At 39.0% G+C, this 27,794-nt stretch overlaps 1 protein-coding gene across 2 annotated transcripts in view; it reads left to right on the top strand.

Annotated features, from left to right (window-relative positions):
* LOC105278276 (neuronal acetylcholine receptor subunit alpha-7) overlaps positions 1-27,794 on the top strand; it is a 180,096-nt gene that overhangs the window by 43,425 nt on the left and 108,877 nt on the right. Inside the window, exon 2 of one of the 2 annotated variants that reach the window (XM_011337260.3) lies at positions 10,801-10,943. The exons of the other annotated variant lie outside the window; for it this stretch is intronic. Coding sequence (XP_011335562.1) covers positions 10,801-10,943 — 143 coding nt within the window. The remainder of the gene's footprint in view (positions 1-10,800; positions 10,944-27,794) is intronic. 2 annotated transcript variants of the gene reach the window in all.

The following is a 27,794-nucleotide window of genomic DNA, read 5'->3' as shown; positions in this document are numbered from 1 at the left end:
TAACGTCGGGATCCCTTCCGCAAGCGGCGCGCCGCCGGTGTATTTAGCATCTAAATCCCGCGGGATTTCCAGGACGCGGAGGTCTCCGGGGCCGCTCTTCAGATCGTCACGCGTCACTGAAGACGTAAATTGCGTTTATGATCTCGCTGGACGAGATAAACTCGGAATTATTAACGACACGAGTGTACTTTCCCAGCGTGATTATACGGAACGGCAGAATAAGTCCTGAAGAGGCAGCTTAATGCGGAGATGTCTGATCCCTTTTTATTCACGGTCATTACGAACGCTCATTCGATCGAGTAACTACTGTATTTGCAGCTATTGAAAGCAAAAGGGAGAAATGCGGAATCAGATTTTAGAAAAGATGGAAGAGCATCCGAATTCGTCTTTCAATGCACAGTCGGTATGACAAAGAATCGCATACTTTTTTTCACATCTTCCTGCTCTTTTATTATTGGATTGTAATATATATTTGCTCCGTTTTCTAAGTGTGTTTAATAACATGGATTGTAACATATATTCTTATTATTAAAAATATTGAACAAACGGGACGAATGTATGTTAAATTTTTAATTCAATATTTTTCTATCTTCCATTTTTGTCTCTGCGAGATTGCTTTAACGATTTTGATTGCTAAACAGAGTCTATGTGCGTTTTCCATTGCGCAAGAATATGTTCACGCCGCTTAAGAATAATGCACTATTGCTTAGTTGTTTCATTAGCCGCGGTTTCGGGAATCGTCGCGGGCCATGCTCGACGATCGAAACTATCAGCCCGGAAGTAATTAAATGGCAATGAAGCGAATCGGTTCCTGGTCACGGAACACCCATGCAAACACCACGCTAACGAGAACAGAATTAATTTGGCGCACGTTGCAGACGAATTTTTTTCTCATGAAAATACGTGCGGAGCATTTAAAGAAAAGTAATTAAGAAAGCAATTTGAAGATTCAAAAATAGTTATCGATTATATGTAATTGGGAAAAATCGCGTGTTACATTTGTGGAAATTGAATCCGCAGCCAGCATGTGATTTGCAGAAACGACCGATTTTTCGGAAATGTGGAACGATGATGGCACGGTAGCAGAGGAAATACGGTATGCATGTCTCGTGTTTGCATAGCAGAGCGAAAAATTGTAACGTTCCTTGTCACGATTGCGCACGGTCGTAGTTGTACGGGTTATATCGCCACATTTACGTCTTTTGTCGTGCAATGTTACATCTATACGGGTTATCGAACTCGTGTAGATAATCGACAAAGTCAACTACATGAGAGAATTTGCATAATATTAGTTATAACAAACGTTGCTTTTAATTACTATATCTTCGTTTATGGTTTCTTGTCAGATTTGTTAATCTATCACGAAAATATATGGCAAAATGAAATTATTCGTAACAGCATTTAGATGCAAAAAATATTTAATTGTTATTTCAATTTCATTTAATGTTAATTTAATGTTAAATTAATTCATAAACAAAAATGGAAAATTAAATAAAATTGGAATTAGGAAGTTTACGTTACATTTCGCTCATTACATATTGCATATTACTGTTAGGAAATTTTGGTTTATGCGAATAATAATAAATCCATTTTTCGAATAAAACTCGTTAATTGAAAGATTCAAGTATGATTTGACGATAGTTTAGATTCGCCGGTTCGAAATGAAGTCTTTTGAGTCTTGTAATACTTGATACTGGAATTTCACTGCCCATTATAGATTCCTGCGCGTCTCATTGATTAATTACAAATTGATCAAACTCAGTTTACGAGGTAATGCGGTGCAAAAGTTCGAAAGAGGTGACGAGTCATTCGTGAAAATTCGATTTGCATTATATCGATGGAGCGCATTAATTAATGTCGAAAGAGAGCATGCGGATGCGTGTCAAGTTGTAATTATAATTGGCATTGGTAGGCAACGCGGAGCTTGTAATTAAAACAACGTGCTTATCGCCTGAATTTGTTTAATTGCCACAGAGTCCTCCGTACACACAATGACGATTGAAATCAAATTAGTTGTTAATTGTTTCGTCAAACACGAACTCTCATTGAAGTTGTGAGTCATACGATGCGTCCAGGAATATTTATCCATCACATGTTTATGACCCCGCAACAATCGTGCATTCTCAAGAGACACGATTGTGTCTTGCGTTAAGTCCTTTGCGAGGAACAATCGAGGAGATGAACCGTGCATATTTAGTTGAGGCATCTAGTTGAGCGGAGACGTGATTATCGTACCTCCATAACGACTGAACCAATTAATTTCTTAGTAAGCTCGATCGATAGCCCGTGGTTCTTTTATATTATAAAAGTGTTTCCATTTTCGTTTTACGTGTCCTATAAAAGGAGATATTCCTAGACAGATGTATAGACAGAAATAGCCAAATCTCATGATTCAGAAACTCAGAACAATGAAATGTACAATTTGATTTTTTTGAAGGAGCGTTTGCAATAGTAAGTAAAAGTAGCAGTTGAAGAGATTCGCTGATTATGTAATGTGCCACACGTGATTAACCAACACGTGTAAAGTACCATTTAATTCTTTTATATTCCTTGAGATAAATCTAATTGCACATCAAATTTTTTATTTTTCTGTAAAGCGTTTCGTATTGTTAGACGTAAAGCATTAACGTGTTTGTTAAGCAAATTTAGATTTACAGCGCAAGCGTTATATCTCTCTCATTCTCACCACTTTGCTGCTTACTGCTCCTCCTCTGATCTTAATGAAACGCTGTGCTGGTACATTATTATTCTCACGTTTCCTTAGACATAACCACGAACCTAGAAATCTCGACGAATCCGTTTGAGACTCCGAACGATCTGCCGTTCCGTTTGCTTATCCCCGTTTTAGCGCCAGTCACCTGATTCCACCAGGAACCAAATAGCTAGAAATCTACTTTACAGAACACTCACGTTCTTTAGACGCGATCTCATCGTCGAGTAGCGAACTCGATCCTGGCACACGATCACCGGCAAAGGTTCAAGTTCATAGGAATTCTGTTCACGGGCCACGAATCTGGTTGGAAGAGTGTCCAGAAGTGCCTACGGTTACTGAGGAGATAAGACAAGAAGGGGAATTCAACTATCATCGGGAAAAATCCGATTCAAATCGTAAGTGGTATCTTCCACGAGTATCTCCGCTCTGTGCTACCCCTTCTCAAGTTCTCTAGAAGTTAACCCTCGGAGTAAGCCTTTTACGATAAAGCTAGCCATGGGACCAGGAAAGATATCCCTGAAGATGATAAAAAGTCCGATCTCCTGCCGTTTCCGTGGAGTTTTTCTGGACGACTCGTCTTCCGTTCTCTTGCACATGTGTCATTGCAAGGAGCTCATGTTCAAGTATGCGACTCTCTGCCCGCGAGCACAGCTCTCTTGAAATGTAACTCTCGGGGGGTGACTCGGTGGAATATGGAGTCAGCAGCGGTTGCGGAGTGAGAAAAGTTTTTAATCGATTTTGGTCGTGTGGACGTGACTTCCGCTCGGCAACGGAGAGATCGCGTACTCCACAACCAGTTTTAAGTGCACTGAAAAGAGAAATTGACAGTTCGTGCGGAGGTTTTGCGCATCGTGGCAGGGGAGAAGATTCTTTTAGCATAACGATTTGTCTGGAAAATTATGCGGTTATTAAGTAGAACGAATCAAGTAGACGACCATACTGTCCTTACTTTGATGATTTTGTGAAAATTATATAATTATACAGTCACTATTATCTTAACTGATCTTGAAATAGACATGAAAAAAAATCTGCATATGTAAAGAACAATTTTATACAAACTTTTGTCAATTAAATTTAATTTTATCGAGAACTTATCAGCATTCATTGGGCAAAAATGTAACTGAAATCGCAATTAAACGGATAACCGTTCTCGGGAAATAATTAAACCGCTCGGGCGACCAAACGGATTCAATTTCCATGAAATCAATCGAGAATCGTCGATACGCAAGTTACATTAACAATATATACGGCCACGGAACTAGTAGATAAAACGCGCCACGTGTCGGCTAACGATTAAAAAGTAATAATCGCGTCAATTAGCGACAGCGGGCGAATTGCATCGAATTGTTGGTAACAACCCTTCATTATGCCGCACTCTCGGAGCGGCGCGTGTGACACGTTTGCGCAATAGCGACACGTGTTGACCTATGAATGAGCGTTTACGCTTTTTCGAGGGGGAGAGAACACGCTCCACCAGCAAAATTCAATTACCGTGGGTTCATTACAGACGTTCGCGGGGGTAATGAGATGCTAACGCAATCACGCACGAGTTCGCCCGGCGTCGAATCGCCGATTGCGATTTATTAAACGAATCGCGACCGCAATCGCGACAATTAAGCGTGCCGGTGCACCGTTCAACAACGAGCGATCAATCTCGTCCGGCTGACGCGGACGCAGCGCTCGAAACCCGGGCTATTTTATCATCGCGATCGAATCTCCCCGGCATTAAGTAGCTCCGGACAGCTGCGGCTCCGAATTTAAATCTGTCGTGGTCTCAAGCCCGTTGGATTTAGATTCGTCTTCCTTAATTCAGCGAGTAACGCTGAATTAAGAATATATTTCGGCGAGAAATAAATTATTTAACTAAGCCGTTATCCAGTCATTATTTTTATCGGGACCACGTGGATCTCTCAATGTAAGATTCTAAACTGCAGTTTGCGTCAACTTGCATGTAAATCCGGCTCTGGCGACAGAGCTTGTTGATGTCTCCGATGAAAGTTGCGCATTGATGTGCGTCATGAGCGGGCATACATATAAGAAGCTACTAAAATATCGGACAAACTTCATGGATAAATCCCCTACGTCGGGGGAACAAGAGGAAAGTTATATCAATATACGTCAGCAAACTTCCAGTGTCTCAAGTACGATCCAACAATTGACCCATTCAATAGATATTGTCAACGTAAATATTGAGACTTCTTATACTCGATAATTAAACTCATACCTGGAAGTTCTTCTAACATCTTCGTGCAATATTTCATATTTTCTTCATCATTCAGGATGATAAAGTGCAAGATGAAAAAATACGAGAATTAAAATTAGTATTGCAATTATTAATTGCCCAACTATGTATACGTGTGTGTGTGTGTACAAGAGAATATCGTATGCAAATATCGAAAATTAATCGTATTGGAAACTGCACCTATATTTCGGTCGCTCACAATTAATAATACAATTAAATCGAATGGAATCTCTCGGGCGCGCGGTAGTTCCCTGCTTGTAGTTACGGGCAATTGTTCGCACAAGCGCAACATTTGTCTCGGCACATAATCGGTTGTGACGTTTACTATGACGACCGTAATCCACGTCGGTCGGCGCAGCTGGGCACCAGTGATGACTGCGTCCCGATGGCGAATCTGCGTGCAAATCAACCGCGAAGTCAGGAGGCCCGCAACGTCGGGGTGGACGCTGCGGGACTGCACGGGCACCCGGCACGAAATCACCGATCGTCGTTGTCACAAGATCGATTCGCATTGACCCTTATCTGCCGGAATCGTAATGCCCATTGTGATATTCCAATTATTCGGTGTATAGGTACTCTGGCGGCATTTGCTGAGATCCACAATGCTGCTCGTGAGAAGTCTCGAATATATTCCGCATCCTCGTGTAAATTTCATGTGCACGCGCGCGCGCGCATGTGTGTGTGTGTGTGTGAGAGAGAGAGAGAGAGAGTATAAAGCATCAAAATTACTTCATTCTCCTACGGTTAGTTATTCCTTAATTAAAATTTGATCGGATCTCATATCTTTCTTTCATAATAATTTAAAAATTCTCTTTATTAAATATTTCCTTACGGTCATTGTGTCTAAGCATATTTAAAGTATATTATTGCCTAAGTATATTTTGATATACTTCATCACTATACTTCATCAGAAACGCGAATAAAATGTACGATACAATTGAACGTCTTGATAAGATATATTGGAGTTGATACAGATAGACTCCCCGCAGTTTCAAAGAAAATCTGGTGTGAAATTAAGACGTAACGTGCGCGTAAGCCGTAACGATCAATCTCTGTTAAAGATGATAGCGGAAAAAAGCGTGAAAAAAATTAGTTGATTAAAAGGTATCATTTTCGCAGCATGCGCTTTCAAGTAAATAAATCTACATCGCATTTCCAGTGATGAAAGATACAAACTTGCAAAGATGCAAACAATGTGGTGGTCGTTTTCGCGGCTGTTTACTGCGTGACTGTCAGTGCATGAAATATAACTGGAAAATTCAGGCCGTTTCTCGATTTATTTGTTTACCGTTATCATTGCACTCCGCAGTTCGCGAAATTCTTTGTAGCGTTTCCAAATTTGTAAAAACTGTGAAGCTCTGTGTAAAGAGTCGGCCTCCGGCCATTGAAAACAAATATTAGTTTATTCTCGGTATTCTGGAGATCTGTATCGCAATTAGTACGCCTCTATGCTTACACATCAATGAGAGCGCGATGCTCTCTCATACATACATTCCATAATACGACTTCTGTTCATCAATCGCGGTACGTGACGCGAGTCTAACGAAGGAAAGAATTTCTTGGCAACTTCATGATATTTTATTACCTGCCATCTTATCAGGGCACTTTATGGCAGTGTAGATTTATAGCAAAAATCTAGCATGAATAAGGTACAAGCATAGGCGTTTTATGGCCTGAGATTTATCTGGCACGCGCGTTACCGTGACGACGCGTATTTTTATCGGTCAAGATAAAAGTCAATATTTCGAAAATCCGTCAAAACGAACGTTTGACTATGTAAAACGATGGAGGAAAAAAAAGGTTTGTCTCGTGAAGCGTTAAATTCGCGCGTATTCCGCTATTGATATGGGCTGCGTTTGGTGTGCGGTAATTCGTGGAAATTCGTAGAATTGGAACAATGCGATGTGCACACCATGGAAACAGCGTGTAATTTCCGCTCGAAGGTGTGACATTTCGAAAACTCGTTCTGCTGAGCCACTGTGTCGAGCGAAAAAAGGTCTGGATTCTTCGGGACTCGTTAAATTCGCACGTGTTTTCATCTGCCTCTCGGTGATACGGTAATATATGGCGAGCGGCGCGTAATGGAGTGCGGTTCACGAGCGAGCGTAAAATTTTCATGAATGGCACTGTCCGCCGGGGAATCGTCCGCCGTATCCACTTTCCGGATGTTTCATCCAACGAATCTTCTGACGCTGATAACTCCGAGACATGATCTTTGCGTCCCGAGGTATAACGAGCTCTGTACTCGCTGCGACTCAAATTCCAACACGAATTCTATGGCGGTCCATAAGAAGCCGTGTCTAACAGTTTTACAATTTGGCTTCGGTTTCCATACGACGGGATCTTACTAATGCGTTTCGCGTGGAGTTGTGTTGTTAATAGCATCTGCTTGTCTGAAAATAGTTCCTTTCAGATAGAGCTAATTCTTACTTTCATGAAAAGCTAATGAGGCCTTTGATGTAGGTAATAGGTGCGCATTTCCGTTTCATCCTAGATAATATTCTAGAATAGTCATCTCTCGAGCACGAGATCTTAATTGATATGCGGCTGCATCTGCGCTCTGTATCATCGAGATATGATACTTCATCTGAGAAGTCTCCGCGATGATGATTTTTGCCTGCTGAAATCCATTTTTCAGGGTAAAACATGCGAATCGCGATGTGCGGGCGCGTCAGCGATTCCTTTCTTCGCTTCATTCTCGCTCGGCGTCGTAAAATCGCGCATTTTCCGCAAAAAACGCGGAATGAAATGTACCGTGGGACTGTAACCGTGCGAATGATCGCGTGTAGGATTTAAAGGTCTCTTACCTAGCGGAAGATAAAACGTTATCTTTAAGTCGTAGCTCGAACTAGGGCGAGAAACGTCAGGGCATTAATCGATTTTAGTTTTAGTGATTGAAACAGGATCTTCCTATATCTGATTCCTAGACATTAATCTCTCGTATTTTGAAGAGTGAGTCTCTCTCGTTTATTTACTGATAAACAATTATCATTCTTTTACTTATATTGTTATAAGTTTGTACGCATAAACTCATTTGCTAAATGGAACTTATGATCTTACTGTCTGCAATTGTTTAAAATTGAATTCCGTTTTACCTCCAAACATTGAAAAGAGGTATATGAAAAATTTAATTTCCGGAATATTTACAATAATCATTCACTTTGTTCTTCAGGTGACTCAATCATAGAATAAAATTATTTAAAAAATGATAACTTGATTATAAAATATTAATTAAATGATATAAAAGAGTCGTTATTTTCTAGGGTCGTTCTTTTCTGATTCTGCTTTGATCATATTTTTCATTTTTCCAAATTATGCAATAATGGAGAATTTTGTACTCTGACCCTTGCGCTTTGTATTCTCGATTTATTTCGCGCAGTCTTATTCCTTATCGACTGATATAAAGTTGCAGGGAAAATTTTCACGTGGTGGCTGTACGATGTCTCTTAAAGTCGCACTTGTTCCGTTCTCACTTCCTTCAACATTCATGAATTCAATTATCCGCCGTATTTCCCAGGAATGCCGTATGTCTAACAGTTTTACAATTTGGCTTACATTGCGATGTTTTCGTTACACGTGCGGCAGAAATGGGACGATGCAGTGCGGATAACGAAAAATTCTTGAAAGCGCCGGGAAGAAACTGGCACGTACATTTTTCATCATACTGCGGGAAAGATACGATGAGATGCCGCCGGTCGCGAGGGAATGCACTCGTATTTAATACTTTGCGTTCGTAAAACTTGGGTAAAGAACATGGGTAAAAGAAGAGCTAAACGGGAATGTTATTTGCAGAAATATATGAAATCTTTGCCTGGCTGTTGGTCGTACTTCTTTTCTAGTCTTTAAAATGTTGCGTTACATTTATCAGACTACGTTTATCGAGTTTATCAAACAATAAAAAGTTTTCGTCAAATTATTGTCCAATAATAGAAACAAAAGATTTTCTTTAAAATTATTGATTGACAAGAATACTAAATGAATGCAAAATGCTACATTGATCCGGTTTTACAATTCATGTTATTGTCGCTCGTTGTTGAAACTGTTGAAAGGAATTTATGCAGTGTTAATGTTAGCGCTTTAATTACATGTGGTTTTTTGTTCAGACCATACATTCTGCGGATTCGCCTCGCGGCTTAAATTTGCATTCTTGCGTCTTTGTTCCGACTTTCGTGTACGATATACACAAACTCTCTGACAAAAATGCACGTGGGAAAACGCGAATAGTACGAATATGGAATGCAACGAGCTCGACTTTCAGTGTTGGTTACAATTTGATGAGAATAAGTCTCTAAACTAATTTCATTGTTCTTAGTTGTTTGTACAAGTATTGTGAGTAGTCATGTTCTTTCCTTCGTTTATAAGTATCAGAGAACTTAAGTTAAAAAGAATAATCTTTGTTTCTGAGATTTCGACTGTTTTCAAAAGCAAATAAATAAAAGAATTTTAGTTTAATTTTAAGAAATAGCCTTAATTTAAACAATTCTATTTCATTTATACTGATAGAATAGAATAGAATTTTATGGTGCTTTAAAGTTTAGAGAAGACACACTTAAGTCGAAAATTGCAAACTTGTCAAAAGAACATTAAGTGGAATTTAGTATTATACATACAGCAAATAAAAAAAACATGAATTAAAAATATAGATAATTACATGAGATTATTGAAATTGTTTTAAACGTGAAGGTTTCGTCGTTGTTTCTTCGTTTGAATTGTGATTGATGAAGAATTAGCGATACACTTGTTCGGCTTTAAGCTAGTTCAACTTTACGGTATCTTACTTTCTGAGATGTCGATAAGTGTCGATAAACTCCCACCACAATATGGAAACTTTAGCTCAAGTCCTCAGGTCCTCGATGTCGATGTAGGTATTGGCAACTCCGAATACTTCGCTAATCTGTGCATTGATCCATTGAGCTCGGCCTATTATCTGTTAACTATAACTGTTAACTGGGACGAATTTTTCGCCTCACGTATATTTAAGCTAAGAAAAATGAAATTTTTATTTTTATTTTGTTTTTTCATAATTTTATGGGGCACATACGTGTTTCTGGAATGACAATAAAAATTTCATACGCTAAAGAAATAAACACATTAAGGTACAAAAATGTTCAACGTATACTGACAATGAATGATCTGAAAGTTACTAAACTAAACTTTATGAACCACAAATTCGCCCTGGACAAAATACCCTGTTATCCACAGTATATTATGGTACACAGAGAAAAAAAAAAAAGGGCAAAATTAAAGGTAAATAGAAAAAGAGAGAAGATGAGGCAAACAGAGAAGAAGTCGTGTAATAAAAAGCTGTACCTAAAGCCTGTAGGCTAAAGGAAGAAAGAGAGACAAAAGGGGTGATTTATTCAAGAAAGATAAACTGCTGGTCGTAATGGTAGAAAGCAGGCAAAGAAGAGGGCGAAAAAGCGAGATTTACGAAAGGAAAGAGAAGGGCAGTGAGTGGCAAAGAAATAAGAAAAAAACAAGAGAGAGACAGAGAGAGAGAGAGAGAGAGAGAGAGGAGGGAGAGGACTGAGCGAGATATAGAGAAAAAAAGAGAACATTTACGAAGTTGTGCATTCGCGAAAAGTAGTCGAGAACTTCGGATGGGGTGGCTACATCGGGGGGTGGACTAGATGGGATAGATCTGGGCTCGCAGCCCTTAATGAGATGAGTGGTGCTCGGACACCGTAAGGGAGAAAGAGAGACATTCCTGTACCTTATCCCGTTCCCATTTCTTGCATTTTTATTCGAAGCGCGAGGCGATGCGACGTCGACGATCGGACGAGGGAGACCGTCGCAACTGCAATCGCGTGCAACTCCTCACTGACTGCTGATTGTGATTGGGCAGGGCTGGTAAGTGGCGGTTACCACGAGAAGCGGCTGCTGAACGACCTGCTGGACACGTACAACGTGCTGGAGCGGCCGGTGAGCAACGAGTCCGAACCCCTCGTGCTGAGCTTCGGCCTCACGCTCATGCAAATAATCGACGTCGTAAGTGTCCAACCATATTTCTTTCAGCTTCTCTCCTGGCGCCGAACTGGCAGCCTCTCGAGCCCTTTCCCCGACGTTCCGACCTTCGAGCCTCGCGCGCGTCCCTCATAGATTATATAATCTTTATCTTTTACTGCTCGTTACTTACACTTCTATTTCTCCTTCATTTAAATTTTAGCCATAAACGTAAATTTAGTGATGATTAATTTGCTATTTATTAGTAAAGTCCACGAGTGCGTTAGCCGTTTTAGATAATCTTCCGTACGTTTTGCAGATGTCCATTTTGCATTATATTTTAGAAATATTTTTATAATCATTTATAATAAATCTACTTTGTCTTCGGTTTCGTAGAAATTATTATTTAATTGGTGATTATGTATATACGTTCTCCATATAGTGAACTTATGTGCGCGTTATTGACGTTTTGTACATACACGCATATGTTCCTGCAATCGTGCACGTTCACGACAGAAATAATGTTGAAGTGAACTAAGTGGCAGTCACCGCCAGACTGCGATTGCTGGATGCGAGTGTCTATGTAATGCATAGGGTGCACCGACAGACAAAAGTACTGAACCGCGAATTCAAAGTTGCGGCCGCAAGTTGGCCACAGACGAATCGTGTGCACCGATCAACGTCACCGATCGACGTTCAGTATTCGCTTAGTTTCACAGAGACGATAAATTAGGGTAATAGCGTTGAAATCGTCCTCATGGAATCGCTAGTTCCTGCTCGGGATTATAACTACTTTCATTCGTGATATGCCATATGGTTTCCTGTAGACTTGTATCTGCGCCATTTAACATTCTAAAATCATCTGAGAGAAATGGAATTTTAATATATATGTATATTAAGCGTATGATACACATAATAATAAAATATTATAAAAGTATAAAGAATTAATTCTCTATTTGATTTGTATTCGTCTTGTATTGTAAGAAAATATATCAATATTATAATAGATTAAAAGAATCTAAATATTAAAACACCGGTGTGCATTTCACTCAATTTCGTTTGATATAAAATTATTTCTTAATACTGAGAAAATAGTATTTTAACAGTTGTATTTGATATCGAATGTAAAATGACATTTTCATTTCTCTTGAAAACTCTTTATTTAAATTTTTTTAAAAGCACGGAATCAATTACTGCGTAATTATATCGGAACAAACCGACGCGCGAGATCAACTGTCAGATATAATTCCGTCACAAAAAGATTGGTTATTTAATTCGAGCTATTTTTAACATCTCTAAAGTTCAACGGGAACGAGAAGGTCAGTCTTCCTTCATTCGTTTGTCCTTCCATTTCCGCGGTTCGTGGTTGATTCGGTGGTAATGAGTTCGGTGGGGAGTCAAACGGCAGAATTAAAGCACAGTTTCCCCCAAAAAGACTACGACCGAGTCCCGTCTCGTATGCGAAACAGGAAGTTTTTAATTTCCGAAATCCGTATTGTCGGCTGGGGTGGCCGGCTTCGATGCACCCTCGGCTAACCCTTTTCAGTCGAGAACAGCAATATCGCCAGTTTCGTGGTGCACGCGCGTGCCACGAATATAAATAGTGCACACGTACACGGGGCACCCCACACGCCTTGCACGGCCGTTTATCTTCGACGTTGCACGCCGCAATTTTCGACGCAGCGCCGAGGGGATGCGCGATAAACTACCGAGAAGGATATCGAGCGGGCAAGGGATGCGAGAACAGTATTGTGTAATCATACGCGGCCTAATAATAGTGTTCCGGCACTGATACCGGGTGCCACGCGTTGTCGATCTATTATCTATTAAAAGTTCCTAATTTTTCCAGAAAAGGAACACACACATTCTCTGAATAACACTTTCCCTTACAATAAGTCTTTAAATTGCTATATTTGCTTAATATTATACCATGATTCCACCAAGATTGTACATTCTGTCTCATCACCGGCATGCACGTCTTCTGTTATCGATACGAAAACATGAACTTTTACGAAATCGTGAGCAGTCACTTAGAGTCGGAGCACGTATTGTATATACTTCGAGAGCATGGTGTGTATGTGTGCGTGATTATTAAATACGTAATATCCTTATATGATTCAGAAGATACTCGCATCGCGGAATACAAATCACCGGTATCTGTGCACGTACTGCATCTAGATCGTACATCGCTGCATGTACGTCCCTGCCATCTGCATCCGCGTGCATTCATGCACACGTGTCACCGCTATCACTTGTACGCATTCGGGCGTTTCGTGTGCCGTTGCGATCACTGCGGATATCTACAAAGCCCAACCGAATGAGAAGTGGATGTGCGAGATAGCGACTTATTCAGAACACTCTACGAAGTCACCCTGCGCGACGAGATAGACTCGCGCGCGACCTAATGACCTGCTTGCAAATGCAGAGTGCTTTAAAACCATCGGAGTCATCACAAACTTGGCCAGGAAACCGATTTTTAGAACCGTTTGTCATTCAAGCATTTTGTGAGCGTTCGAGCAACATGACTGAAAATTAATTCTGCTTTTTGAAATCTTTACCGGGATTTATAAAAAGGGTTTTACAAATGTGCACTTTTTACGACACTATCGCGATAAACACATGTAAAGATACTCCCTTTTTCGCATTTAGTTTGTGGAATATTAAAGAAATATTGTATTCTTTATTCTAATAAAATAATTTATAGAAGCTGCATCTCGCAGCAACGTGCGTATACATTCTTTATTTTTGAACAATCAATAAGAAATTCTTAATGTCAATGCACACGGAATTAATCGGCGGAAATTTAATTGCAGGTAGTTGCATTCCTTTGTATAAGCGTGGTGCGTCCTATAACGCGTTCATCTCTTTCTAATGCGACAAGTAGGAAGAAGCACGGCAATCTATTTTTTTCACAAAGATTGAGACATCTCTTATATGCATTATTGGACGTAAAAACAACCTGTAAATAAATGTGCGCAAAAAATATATGCAAAAACCTCTCATTACTTCGTCATCGTTATCGAAATTATTTACAGATGAATTGATAAAATCAACAATCATGCGGAAATTACTTTGAATTCCTAAATACTTATATTTTATATTTTTATTATTTATATTTGTCTATATATTTATATTTGAGAAGAAAAAGAGGAAAAACAATTTTTTCCACGAAAAATTAAAACTTGAATATGTTTCTTCATTTTTCAAGTAATTCTCAAAACTACACGCTTCGTCTTGCAATACTGTAATTCCTTTTTTTTCTCTGTAATTCCTTTTTCTTTTCTATGAAATCAAAAAAACGTTGATTATTCGGAAATTCCGCATCGCGCTTGATATCACGAACAATTTTGGGTTCTCGGACTCGGTATGCCCGTGCAGGACCAAGTTTCAATAGTCTTCCGCAGCGGAATAGTACTACTTGTTAGTCTGGAGATTAGCTGAGTTTCAGGGCTCACTTGCAATAGCAACCGACTGTCTCATTTCTTCGATCGAGGGTGTGCACGTGCGCGACGTAGTCCGTAGCCGCGCGATGATTCTCCACCCGACGAGGGCGGGAAGGAAACTCGCGGGCGTTATCGTCAATGCGCGCAATATATTTCGGCACACATTCCCTTAGGGTTGCCTCGCCTTATCTCGCGGTGAGTTTGTCTTGTAGATAAGTGCAGCTTAACAAATCGAGCGTGTGGGGTGCGCGCTACCCCGGAGACGTGCAAGTAACTAGCTGCCGCAATCGCCATGCGATTTGTTGAGAGTCGCGCCAGTACTGTAATCTATTATCAGGTAAACTTTACAACCCTTGTTGCTTATCTTTGGCTAAGTGTTTATACAAGGGGAAAGGAGGAAACGGAAATCGGATGAAGTCGTGAACAATAACGAAACAAATGCGGTGGTTCGCGATTGTCGTATAAAGCGGCAGCTGCAGTAAGAAATTTCTTATTCGAATTCAAGGCAATAATTCTCAGGCAGAAATATCGAGCGTAGTCAATGTTTGGTACAGGTTTTTAATCGTTAAATCTCAGGTCGCAAATTGAATTTCTTGGTAATCGTGAATCTGGGATTCAAACTCTATTAAAGTATCTTGATAATAAATGAAGGATAAAGTGCTATTCTCTGTATTCCAATAATGAAGGAGTGGAATATCGATAATACTCAATCATTTATAATTATATCATATAATAGTTATTGGTACTTCCATGTATATATCCATTTTATCAGAAATTTTGTCTTATTGTCAGATTTATCTCATTGTCAAAAATTAGGATATCCGCGCATAATTTATATAATAGTTTCGAATCGCATCGTAAACAAAACATGTAAATTGATTAAATTGTGATTTTTTATACTTATTAATTGCTATCATAAAGCAAAAGGTTAATTAAAAATCAATTTTCATACTATATATAGAATGCATATAGAATTAAGCTTTCAATATTTTCCAGCTTTTTTTATACCTATCTCGCTTCGCAATAATGAATCACGTCTCTTTTTTCGCCGACTCATTCGCTACAATCTAAGCTGGGGCTTAAATAACCAATCGCAGCTGTGGAATCGATAATAATTCAAAGTCTTAGTGGAATCGAATTGGAAATGAAGGTGGAACGTGAACGACTCTTGTGACGTAGTATATAATAGCATTTCTCAGACAGTGCGATTGGTTTCTTCTGTTTATCCCCAACTGTGGTATTAGTACGAACTTTACTTTAAAATAATAATGCAAGTCTTATTTCTTTTCTTTATTGAATTTGTAAGAATGCATTTCTAACTTGAACTTGGATTAATAATACTAAAGCTGTTTCTCTGAGCAAATATGCGCGCACATGTGTGTATGTATGCACATCAATATTAAGAAATTATTATTTAAAGCAAAATAACAAAAAGAAAAATTCTAAATCGCTCTGTAAATAATAATCTAGATTTTCTAAAAAATAATATTTATAAATTATGATTTTATAAAGATAATGTCTTCGTATTCGTCGTAGTTACATTTGCTGAGTGACGGAAGCACTTTACGTAATTGTAAAATTACACGTACGTTAAATATACACGATTCACGAGGGATGCACAATTACGACAAATCCAGATTCTACGGCACGTCTGCGCATTAATACTCCTCCGCGCCCACTTGCGACGCGTCGCATCCATCCTGAAAATTGGCGTGTTTCTTCGCTTTCCGAAAAGCTTCCTGAAATGCTAGCGTTTAGTTATATTATACCTTGCGAAGCGATTCTCGAATGATGGCGATCTAAATCATAACGTTCTTGAATACAGATACATCAAAAGAAAGCCGCATATATCTGCGTTATTTCGCTCGCGCGTTTTCATCGAATTTTATTCCACTCGTTTATTCAGTTTCCTCTGGCTGTACGTTGTTTTCGTTGCTCGATCAGGAAAGCGTACAGCAGCGACAATATTAATGTTTGCATGATGTAATAAAAATTATCAAGATTTGCTTTACGCACGGAGTATTCACCATATTCGCTATTTGTGGTCGTTGTATTGTGCGTAATGTATCATTATAAAATTCTATATAAAATTGCTGAATATTTTAGTCACACTTTGCTTTATTCGATCAGGAAACCTATCACGGAGCCACAAGCGTAATCGTGTGAAAATGTAGAACGTCGTATCGTACATCCTGCATTTTATTACGTACACAGAATTATTTATGGGAATGCGATGTACATCGATTTCTCGACGTTCGTCGTGCGCGCGATAAATTTTTGGCAAACGTAAAAATTGTTTCGTTGGGTAACCCAGATCGATTTTCGCGTGACCTCTGACCCACTTCCATCTGTGGTGCTGCATTATGAATGCTTTGCAATTTCGCGTCGGTATAATACATCGACAGCAAGCGCATGTTCAGTTACCCTTCGAATTTGGTAGAAAATCAAATTGTAATAAAACGCGTGTTTCATTCCTGCTTCAAACGTGAGACAAAAAACAATTCTCATTTTTGCTGTATGGTTGCGAGTCACTTGTAAAATCCGATTTACTAAGCTACGTGATTATTCCAAGTTAACATTATCGTATGCACTAAATCGGAAATACGTGTCGTATTTTTAGCTAGTGGCATCGTGATTCATAAATAATAAAAATCGCCATCTCCTAATTGCATTCTATCCGTCATTGCGAGAGACTATAATTCTAGAATGAAAAATTGTTTGTATTTTTACTCAGTAGAATTATGTTCTGTTATTCATAAAAACTGACAACTGAGTTATATCACTCTCTCAAAACAAGGACATAAAACTACTGCAAATTATGCAAAGGATTTGTATAAAATCTATAGCAATTTATTAGATACATCGTAGAACGACATATGTGTCGGGAATGATGTCACTTTATTTAGAGATTTAGATAAAAAGCGCTGATTTCATTATTTCTGCTGCATATCGGCGCTCAAATAAATAAGTATTAGTCCTTCGTAAATTATTCATAGAATAAAAGGAATAATGACACGCGCAAAGGAACAACTACAATTTGCAGAAATATAAGACGTTCCTTTGTTAAGTGAATAATTAAAAGGATGTCACGTCATCTTGACGATCGTAACAAGTTAATGAACTCCTGTAATCGCTTTTCTAGCGAGGCAAAGTTTGGCGTTTAGCAATTTTATCATTACATGCGGCATTAAATTCAAGATAAGATTGATGTAATAGTATTGCCACACATTATAGTCACTATTATCTTTGTATTATTGTTTTATATCCGTATAGAATATGATCTTCAATATAGATTTATTGAAACAGAGTACTCGAGAATTGATCTAAACTCCTATCAGTTCTACAAATTTTACAAATTCAGAGTTACTCGTACTGATTTATATTCGAATTCCTTGTCATAATTTGAATCATCTTTTAGAAAGTGCTTAATTAAAATAATTTCCAAAGTCCATCGCATCCTCGCGTGGCATAGTTTATTAAGTTAAAGCATTTTCCAACATCCATTTTCTGTCAGAAAACTTCTTCTTGCCTCCGTGGAATTTCGAAGTTAGCACCAAAAATGAGATTCCGCAGCCACGATGTTCAGTGTCGGAAATGAGGTGATAGTCTTTCAACTCTTAAGTTCTTTGCACTCTACGAATATACTTTTTTAGCACTTGTAAGGTATTATTTAGGATTATAGGGGTCTATTGTATTGTGCAGCTCGAATATTTCAAGACTTTTTATCACACATTTCTAATTATTCGCTTATTACGAGTATATGTCTATACTTAAAAATAGCAAATAGAAAAGAAGAGAATATTGTATAAGTTCGATAATTTCTATTGCTTCTCTTTACTTCTTAAATTTATTTTGAGAGAAGAAAATAATTTAGAAAATGGCACATCTCTTGTGCGGAAAGTGAAAAATGTTCAAATATATTCCTATATAGTGGCATTTTTTCGTTGGTACGGTTTTGGAGCAACCGTGTAATAAACTTATCTAATAATTTTATTTGCGAACTGGCCACAGCTGCGGAAAATATCAAGACAGATAAGCTCATTACGGTAATTGTCCAAGACGCTGAGCAATTAGGCGCTCCGGATAGAAAGCTGGAAGCAGTTAAACCAGGCGCTCTGTTTCCAGAAATTTAAGGGATTTTAAGAAAGCTATCCTCAAGGGCATCAGGGTTAAAACCTTGGCGAAATAAGCTGCGAGAGAGCCTGCCAAAAGAGGGTTCCGCGATCTGTAAATCCCTGGTTAACCCTGGACGTGCTAAACGCGATTGGTTGGAATAACGGCGAATGGCCCGATAAAATTTGCATAGTCGATGCAGATTTGCATGTGCATATTGTATAATCTTTTTAGGAGTAATGAGAAATATAACATACACTGAGAAAAAAATGTAATTGATCCAACGAAATGTCTTTTCACGGGGTGCCAACAAAATATATACTTATTTCAACAAGTTATATATTGAATCAAATATACAGGGTGTTTCCTGTGTAAGTAGACAAACTTAAGGAGGATATTCCTTGGCTTATTTTAAGAAGAAAAGGTCATATAAACATATGTCCTAAACTGCTTTGTTTTCCAAAAAAAAGTACATCACTGTTTTCGTTCACTTTTCGTTTATTATAGAACAGTTTGTGTTATTGCAAATGAAACAAATGAAAAACAATAGTAACCAAAAAGAAAAATTATAACATCACAGTAACTGCTGAAAATGTCCACCTGCAGCCATGATACACGCCTCAACTCTCCTTTCCATTGATTGACGTACACGCTCAAAAATAAAAAAGCAGTTTAGGACATATGTTTATATGACCTTTTCTTCTTAAAATAAGCCAAGGAATATCCTCCTTAAGTTTGTCTACTTACTTAGGAAACACCCTGTATAATTGTTGGATTATAATTCTCATGTGTGTAATCCAAGAACTACATATTTCTTTCAATATATAACTTGTCGAAATAAGTATATATTTTGTTGGCACCCCGTGACAAGACATTTCGTTGGATCAATTACATTTTGTTCTTAGTCTAGGTCTTCAATATTTTGGATAACAAATATGAAGCACATTTAGAAAAGATTTGCTAGAAATTTCAAATTGACTGTAATTTTTTTATCTCTTGAAATTAGTATCTCTTAAACTTTATTATTTCCCAGGTTTTTCTAGAGATGTTTTAATGTGTTCATAAATAAGTAATTTATTAATAGCACTTCGTAATTCCATAAATAATTATTACTAATCAAACATGAGGAATATTTGCTTAATTACCTTTAATGGATTTAAATATTATTTATATCACTGATACATTTACCATTAAGGTACATCAATGTAAAATAAAATATTATCGTTCCGCAGTCGAATACGCCGCCGTGAGATAAGTGCGTTTCAGAATCTTCTTCGCCCGCGGCTTTCACTCGTCTCCGTTACCCGCCTGCTATGCAAAATCAGGTAGAAGTCGCGCGGTTGCCGTGAGTGCACGTGCCGCAATTTGATTTCGCATACGGCGGGATGCAATTCGCAAGTGGAAGAAAGCCAGCTAATGGGACCGGGACGACTACGAAGGCGGCGACGAAGAAGTCGCGGGGTTCTCGTCGACGTTCACACCCCATTCGCTTCGTCGTCGTTCACGTTGGTGGTGGCGAACGCGAATGACGCGTAGCGTCGAAGATGCGCCACCGGCTGCAAACTGAATTCGTTCGACGTGGAAATGCATCGCAGCATTTGCGCGGGGCCGCGCCGCATTACCGTTCTACTATGGTGCATCACGTACCGCGAAAAGTTTTCCGGGGCTCCGGCGTTCTACTTTGAATTAGCTATCCGCACGCCGTAATTCATCACTATCACTGCAATGGCGTGAAAGCATCACGAACAAGATAGATGAACGATTAAGTTAGGGACACGCTATTATCGCGTTAAGCCGCGCACAGCTCGCGCGTGCTCTATCTCTCACGCGTTACGCCAGAAGTGTTAATAATCGTCGCAATAGAGATATTATTGATATGTCGATCCCCATCGATTTATCCTCGAACTTTCCTGCGCCACTTGTTGCTATTTTATTGGCTCACATCTTTTTTTCATTGTGCAAACTATTGTCTGTGTGCATAATCAATTCGCGTGTCAACGCGCCTGATGTGATGAACGAACGTGGAATTTTTGATATTCGTCGATTGCTAGGGAAAAAAGCGGAACGCGTGATATCACGCCTGGAATATGTATTGTGCCTTTTAGTAAAATATATTATTTAACGCACCGTTGCGAGTGCTAAAAAATCGCTCGTTTATTCTATTGTGACGTTCGATCTGCGTGAGCGTTCGTTCAATTACGAGTTTTTTCATTAATTGCAAGAAAAAAGACGTGGCGTGATCGTTGGCGATATTTCCCATCTGATAGTATAATACGTGACGAATCGTGAGTTCACGTGGGATGATAATGATGTATTCTTACACTCAGTCACGCGAATGTAACAAATGAGTTTAATCATCAGCAGCGAGCTGCCCTTGCCTCCTCGATGACGCGGACCCATTTCCCTCCTGCTCTAAATACGCTGTGCCGAATGAGATAACGGAAAACAGGCTGGATATTTCTCATGTGCATATTTTATGTAGGACGACACAGATTTAACGGGAAATGACAATTAGCGTTCTCATTCGCGATTAATTGTTTTTTGGGGGGGAGAAATTTCGAGGAAAATCATCATTCGTTGTAACTCCAAGCATTTTATTAATCATCCAGATTTTGTTAATGTAAAGTGGACGATGAAATAATGTTTTCTTGTGCATTTGTTCCTGCATTTTCGACTCGCATAAAAAGAATTTTCATTTCGATCGTTCGTCCTGAACGTGTCACCGAGCTAAAGCGCTAAGAAAGAAGGAAAGGAGGCAGAGAAGAAAGGTACGAGAGCGCATATTGCTTTCTGCTTAGAGCACGTCGTTTTTCGCGATCGTGACGAAATTTCGGGAAGCGCATCGTCGGAAATTGAAACGGCGCGCGGATCATTGTCTGTTTGTGCAGCAACGAATCGCCAGCTGTATCGGGTTTATGACACGGGATACCCATAAGTACACTACGTGCTGGACGATATTGCTTTCTGTACTAAAACGGAAATACCGGTCACGCCGCGATTTCGCTGTGAAAAATGGCGAGACGAGAAGCATTCGGCGCGAACTCTTTTTCTTCTTTCTGCAATCTCGGTTGCGCGCGTGTTCCTCGGCAACAGCTGTGCCGAACGTTTGTAACGTGAACAATAACGCTACCTATTTATTTCTCGATACACCGTGAATTACTAACAGAGAGGTGAAGAAGGAAAAATTAACTCACCAGGTTTGCATTGAAACCGCGAAATCGAGCTCGACGTCACGGATTAATTGGCAGAGTGACTGTTCGCCGTTTACACACGCATCTCGCATCCAAGGAAATCAACGTGCTCGCGTAACTATGGTGTAATATGGTGTAACCAGTTTACGTTATTTGTTACGGCATAAATTGGTTCGCGAGACGGAAAGTGAATCCCGAAACTTCATTCGGCCTGGGGGCCGCGCACGTGATCTGTATGTATCTCGGCTTTTCCATTGCCGTTGCGGCGATGGCTTATTCCACTTCCGAAGGGACATGAACGTGTGACCCGCAACCATAGAACCCATTCTTCGACGGATATGAGAAAACGAGCCTGCTCTGCCGAATGCGGCGATACGGCCGCGTGTGCGGAAATAAAAAGCGAGAATTATTAATCGTTCGAAAAGAAAAATCGCGACGTGCTATGCGGCTAGTAACAGCAATAATAATAGAAAATAAATTATAATAAATAATAGTAATAATTTATAGATAAAATGGTGTCTAATAATGAAAAAATTAATGTTTAAAAATTGATATCTAAAAGTAAAAATATTACATGCCGGGGATTATAAAATTGATTTCTCGGTGTCTTTCATCATTTTTTTTCTTTCGGCAAGCCGGTCAGAGTAGACAGGGAGATTGAACGCTAACAAAATTACACGTGGCATCTGCTTTCTACTCGATCGCAGACGATTGCAACCGATAACTTGGCCGGAGAAAGTTTCTGCACTTACGGACGAGTTTACTTCCGTAAATCAGTTCTCCGTCCCCGGGATAAAGTTTACGCCCTTTCGCGTAGCAGCAGCCCACGTCTTTAAGATTGTTGAGAAAAATTGTAGCGAATTTGTAACTGCGTTTCTAAGAGGCACTTTTGAGTCTCAATGGGCTGTTATTCTATCGGCGAACATCTAGGAACGTTAAATTGAAACGCTTATATTTTGCGTATACAGACTCGACACGAACATCAATATTCGAGTAATAAATGTGTGCATATGTGTGTATATGGCACCGCAAAATATGATATCTCTGTATACAAAACTTTGTCGTATTAAATAAAATGCGTGTTAAGAATTGCTAATACTACATATTTAATAGCGTCTACGTGGATGAAAGAGAAGTACATATTAAATTTAAAGACTTGTGCAAATATTACTCAGTAATTATACGTAATTGTACATTTTAGTCAAATAATTCCCATTCGGTGTTTCTGCAGCCGAAAATTTTCTCTGAAGCTTAATCGGCATGAGTTTGCTCGCTATTAACCGTGGAAGGATTTTAGCAGATTACGTCTCGGAAACTTGAACGAGTGGCGAATTCCAAATTAATTTCCGGTGGACTTTTACTAGTAAAAGTTTGAACAAGATGTAATTGTCGAGTTATTTATCATATGATATTAAATAGTAATAGAGAGCATTATCGAGATGTCAGTGACCTCATGAACTTTCATATGAGAAAATATCATTTTACAGAGATGACTTGCAGTATCGATGGGAAAAATATTACACAAAATATTATATTATATTATATACAAAATTATACAGTTATTTATATATAATTATATATAACCATTATATATATAAAACAAACAAAATTATATAGTGTATGTATTATACAAAATTAATATCATGTATAACATTAATATGAAAAAGTACACATTATATCAGAAAAAGAACAAATTATATCATGATATGATTTGTATTTTATTATTTGTATTTTATTTTAAACGCGAACATTTTGCAAAATGTCAGAAAGAAACATATGCTGTTTTAATTCATCTTTTATTCATAACATTTTCATAAATTTACATAATTATTTCCTTTCATTTACTATGTAAAAGAGTAACGAAATAAAGCTGGCGCAGTTTTACAGCACTTGTTTATCGTAGCTAAAGCAACTTCACAATAATACTTACAGACCTTACAGTATGCGAATTTAATCATGGCGAAGTTAATAACATCAACGTGTATCATTGTGCGCAATAATAATAACGAATCGACCGTTGATATTTTGTGACTGGACGGCTTTGCGAAAGAAGCCGCAGCAATTGATATCGATCAGAGAGAGAATACACTACACTCGTAACACAAATATTTATCTTAACAATAAACAATGTATCATGATTTTCCAATCTAAGCTGAAATCACCGAGCCATATGCGGTTTTATCGACTGACCGATGCACGTGATATGTTGCAACCTGTTGCTCTTGACGGACAGTCTTGAGCGATCTGCTATCTAATGTCTTCCCGATCGTTATTTAAATTAATTGAGTAAGAGGGGAGCACATAAGTTTATAAACTTAATGTAAAATTAAAAACTAAAATGTCTGTATCATACGAATAATTTATTACATAATAATTCTCTGTTATTTTTGCAGTCTGATAACATAATCATTTGTAATTGCAGTTTCCTTGTCCGAAGATTGCGCTGTGATTCGCCCGATTAATGATTGTTGCTTAATACAAACTAGCGAAAAGCGATTATTAACAGGAGTATACGATGTGGGCATTGTTTCTTGAATGCGCGCATCTTATATTTTTACGTTCGATTCCATTGGATGACGCCAATTAGCGCAATCAATGGCGCAATACCGCAGAATGTAAATTCAGCTCCGTCCTTGTTAGGGCCAAGTTATATCACGTGAAAAACGTTCGTCCGTTTATCAATTTTGCGAGCCGAACAATGCGCATTAGTTTACGAGTTCGTCGAGCGTGCCGTTTGTACGCGCATGCATAATAATTATCGTGCCCGCGAATCTTCCCCGGCTGCAGTAAAGTTACGCGTTTCACCTCGTTACGCCGCAGTTTCTGCATTGAAGTCCGCAATCGCGTTGTGCAACCGCAACGGAAGAATAGCCGCGTCTAAAAAACCTCGCGCGTATCTGTCCCCTTGCGGCTGCATAAAAGCGCACCGGAACAATTAGCAAGATTTTTTACGTGAAGACAAACACACAACTGCTGCTGATGCTGCTGCTGCAACTTGATGCGGTAAAAAACCAAAATAAAAAAAGCGGAAGAAAAATTGAAATGCAGAAGGCTCGCGCGCGGGAATTACGCGGACATTACACCGAGGTCTCGTATTTCGCACACGAGATACGTCTTCTCCACGGAAGTAATACGTTGCGCCGTCAGCGGGTATCGGACGGAGATTTCCCCGTGGAGTCTCATACGTCGCCTACGTTGTCTGCGCCGCGCATCTTTCCGTTTCACATGAAAATTTCATCGCGCGCCCGCGATGAATCCATGACGCGCCGCATATGTCTTGTTTCCGCGGGGGTGCGATCGCCACCCGTCTGCGAAGACGGGGCTACCGTAAATCTCGTGGCGCGCGAAATGGACGCGCGATTTGTATCGCTATCGACACGTGTCCACGCCGCCAGCTAAGCGGCCGGAATTAATGGGTCGGTGCGCGCGAGAGATCAGTTCCCGAACTTGTTCGTGATCGCGACTGTCAATGGATTTCCGACAAAATTGGCGCGAACTGGATCCGACGCAGCGCAAAATTTATCGCGTTCATCAGGTCACATTAATTTCGCAGTCGAGCTGGTGAATATCTTTGCCGGGGATTTACATTAGAACTTCCGGTATTATCGGATTGGCAATGTATTTATACAATGTGCAGTAGATTTTAAATTGAAACGCAAACACATGCACATATACGTTTATGTGTCCATATATATATATGTGACTTCTGCAATCGATATATCGTACAGCGACCGAGCTCGTCACCGACAGTCTGTCGGATCGCGCTACACACGCGCGCCAGAGAGTAGCTATCAATCAGTGCAATCATCGAAATGGCGGCGGCAGCGAGATCAATCGCTACTGTCGGTGAAACAACCCCGCGCCACGTTACGACCCTCTCGATTCCACTTAGTCCTGACTATCGCGTTGCAATCGATTCGTGCGCGGCTTCCGTCCACATCGGAGTACATCCGCCGTTGCCGTGCGCGCAAAATGCCCGCCATTAAAGTCGACAGCCCGGTGCACAAAAATGAGCACGATCATCGAAACCACCTCCGCGCCCTCCGATCCTTTCATTTTTCCGTTCTCGCTTAATAATGGGGTTTAATGGAGATACTGTACAAAAAAGTATAGGAAGTAAATTCGCAGGAAAAATCTATGTTTTTCTACAAATAATATTTATTTATATTTTAGAGAATATATTCATCTGACTAGTTATCGTTATGGTACATTTCAGAGCCACTTATTCGCGATTGCCGTATGCGCAATCGAATCACGCTTGGCTTGAGTTTTTTTATATTGGACATCACCTATTCTCGAGTGGGAAATGTGTGCCATTAAAGTCGACAGGCTCGACATGAAAACGCGCGCGTTCCGTCGAAAACACTCCTACCTATCGAATGAAATTTTACATCGAACGAGCTGATACGCATTTAACGGCCTTTTGGACTTCCAATTATTCGGGGTGTTTGTCAAAAACAGTACGATGCTGTAACCCGATCTATACGAGTAACAAATCAGCGAAATTTAAATTATAATTTCGCGTATATTGATAAACTACAACCGTATCAGAACAATCGTTTTAATTCCTTAACCAGTTTTATTCCAGTTAATCAGTGTCTTATCTCATTCACAGTCCAGTTTTTTATAATTTTATCTGAAATACTGATGTATATTTGGAGATAGAATTGGAGGGAGAATAATCATATTATGATAATTATAAAATAGATGGAAATAGAAATAGAAAACAATATGCATATCTTTACGCAGAAACTTCGTCACATACAAATCCATACGCAGTATATTTAGAACAAATCTTTTCTCGAGAAAAATAATAATTTAATTCTATAAATTTCAATGTTTTACAAAAATAGTAACCATAATATTTCACATTATTAAATTATATATTATTAAATTAAAACTGTTATTCTTCTTGTCAAAGTCTTCGCCGCTTATTCCATGGTGTATATTCGTGGAATAAAGCTATATTAATGCCTATCAATATCCGCAGTTTATGTCAAACGCAGTTCGTCAAAATTCCCCAGCGGTCTACCCGTGACAGCGGTGAGTATACCGTTTGGAAATAGCGGGCCTACTAGCCTTTGAATCGCTAAAGGGTTTTAACATCGACAGACGTAACTTCGGCAGAGTGTCGATATTTTTCCGAATTTTCTCAAAGCGATTCGCGTAAGGCAGACGTCGTCCTGTTTCTGCTGTCGCATACAGCGTTATTACCGCGGCTTCATTCGCTAGGACCGCTGTCACCCTTGCTATTACACAGCTTTCGACATTGCCCAATGCTTGGCCAAATGTGGCTCGTGACAATAGGTGTGACAATGGGCGTTCTTTCCCTTCTCTTCCCTTTAAACCCGTTTTTATTATTTCTCGGGTCACTTTTTCATTTCTACGTTACACGGTCGCAAAATGTGGCCGACCATTATACGACTACCCCTGGCCGCAAGAAATTGTCGAAGGTCCTTTATATGACCCCACATGAAAACGTGACCATACTATACGGCCTACAATTAGCCGCATTCTGAACTTTTCGTGGAAAACAGAGAAAATAAAAAACTGAGCTCACATTTACCATGAAACGTATACGCGCAGCCAATTACTGCTTTCCATCGATTGGATCTTTTGTAATCTTGCGCAGCCAAGCAAGGAAAAGGACTGCGTTTAAGAAAATTCCAAGTAGACATTAATAGTGATAAAAATCTTTTCTATTTGGAGATTTTCACATTCTTGCTAGGCCATACCCATTAAATAATCGACTAGCTTTACTGACAAGTTTTCGATAGCAATTGTATGTACACAGTAAAAAATAAAATGTTAATTTTAACATTTTTTGCATGTCCCAGAAAGTCCACTCTAAATTTTAAGTTAAAGTAACTCATTCGTCATATGTTACTTCTTGACAAACTAGAAATGTTAAGTAATTAACACAATACTTTACATTTATTTTTGTTATTGTAACTTTAAGTGTGATGTAAAAATAACATACAAAGTAATTGAAAACTACATGGAAGAGAAGTTACAATAACTCATCAGAAAAGTTGATAGAACATTTTCGTTCATACAATATGAACATTTACTTTTTATGTTATATTAACACATGATAGTAATTATTTCAACTTAAATTATTTTTTATAGAAACATTTAATTTTAGTAAA

The sequence above is a fragment of the Ooceraea biroi genome, chromosome 4, assembly GCF_003672135.1.
Source record: "Ooceraea biroi isolate clonal line C1 chromosome 4, Obir_v5.4, whole genome shotgun sequence".
Taxonomy (NCBI): domain Eukaryota; kingdom Metazoa; phylum Arthropoda; class Insecta; order Hymenoptera; family Formicidae; genus Ooceraea; species Ooceraea biroi.
This window is presented reverse-complemented; position numbering and strand designations above follow the sequence as displayed.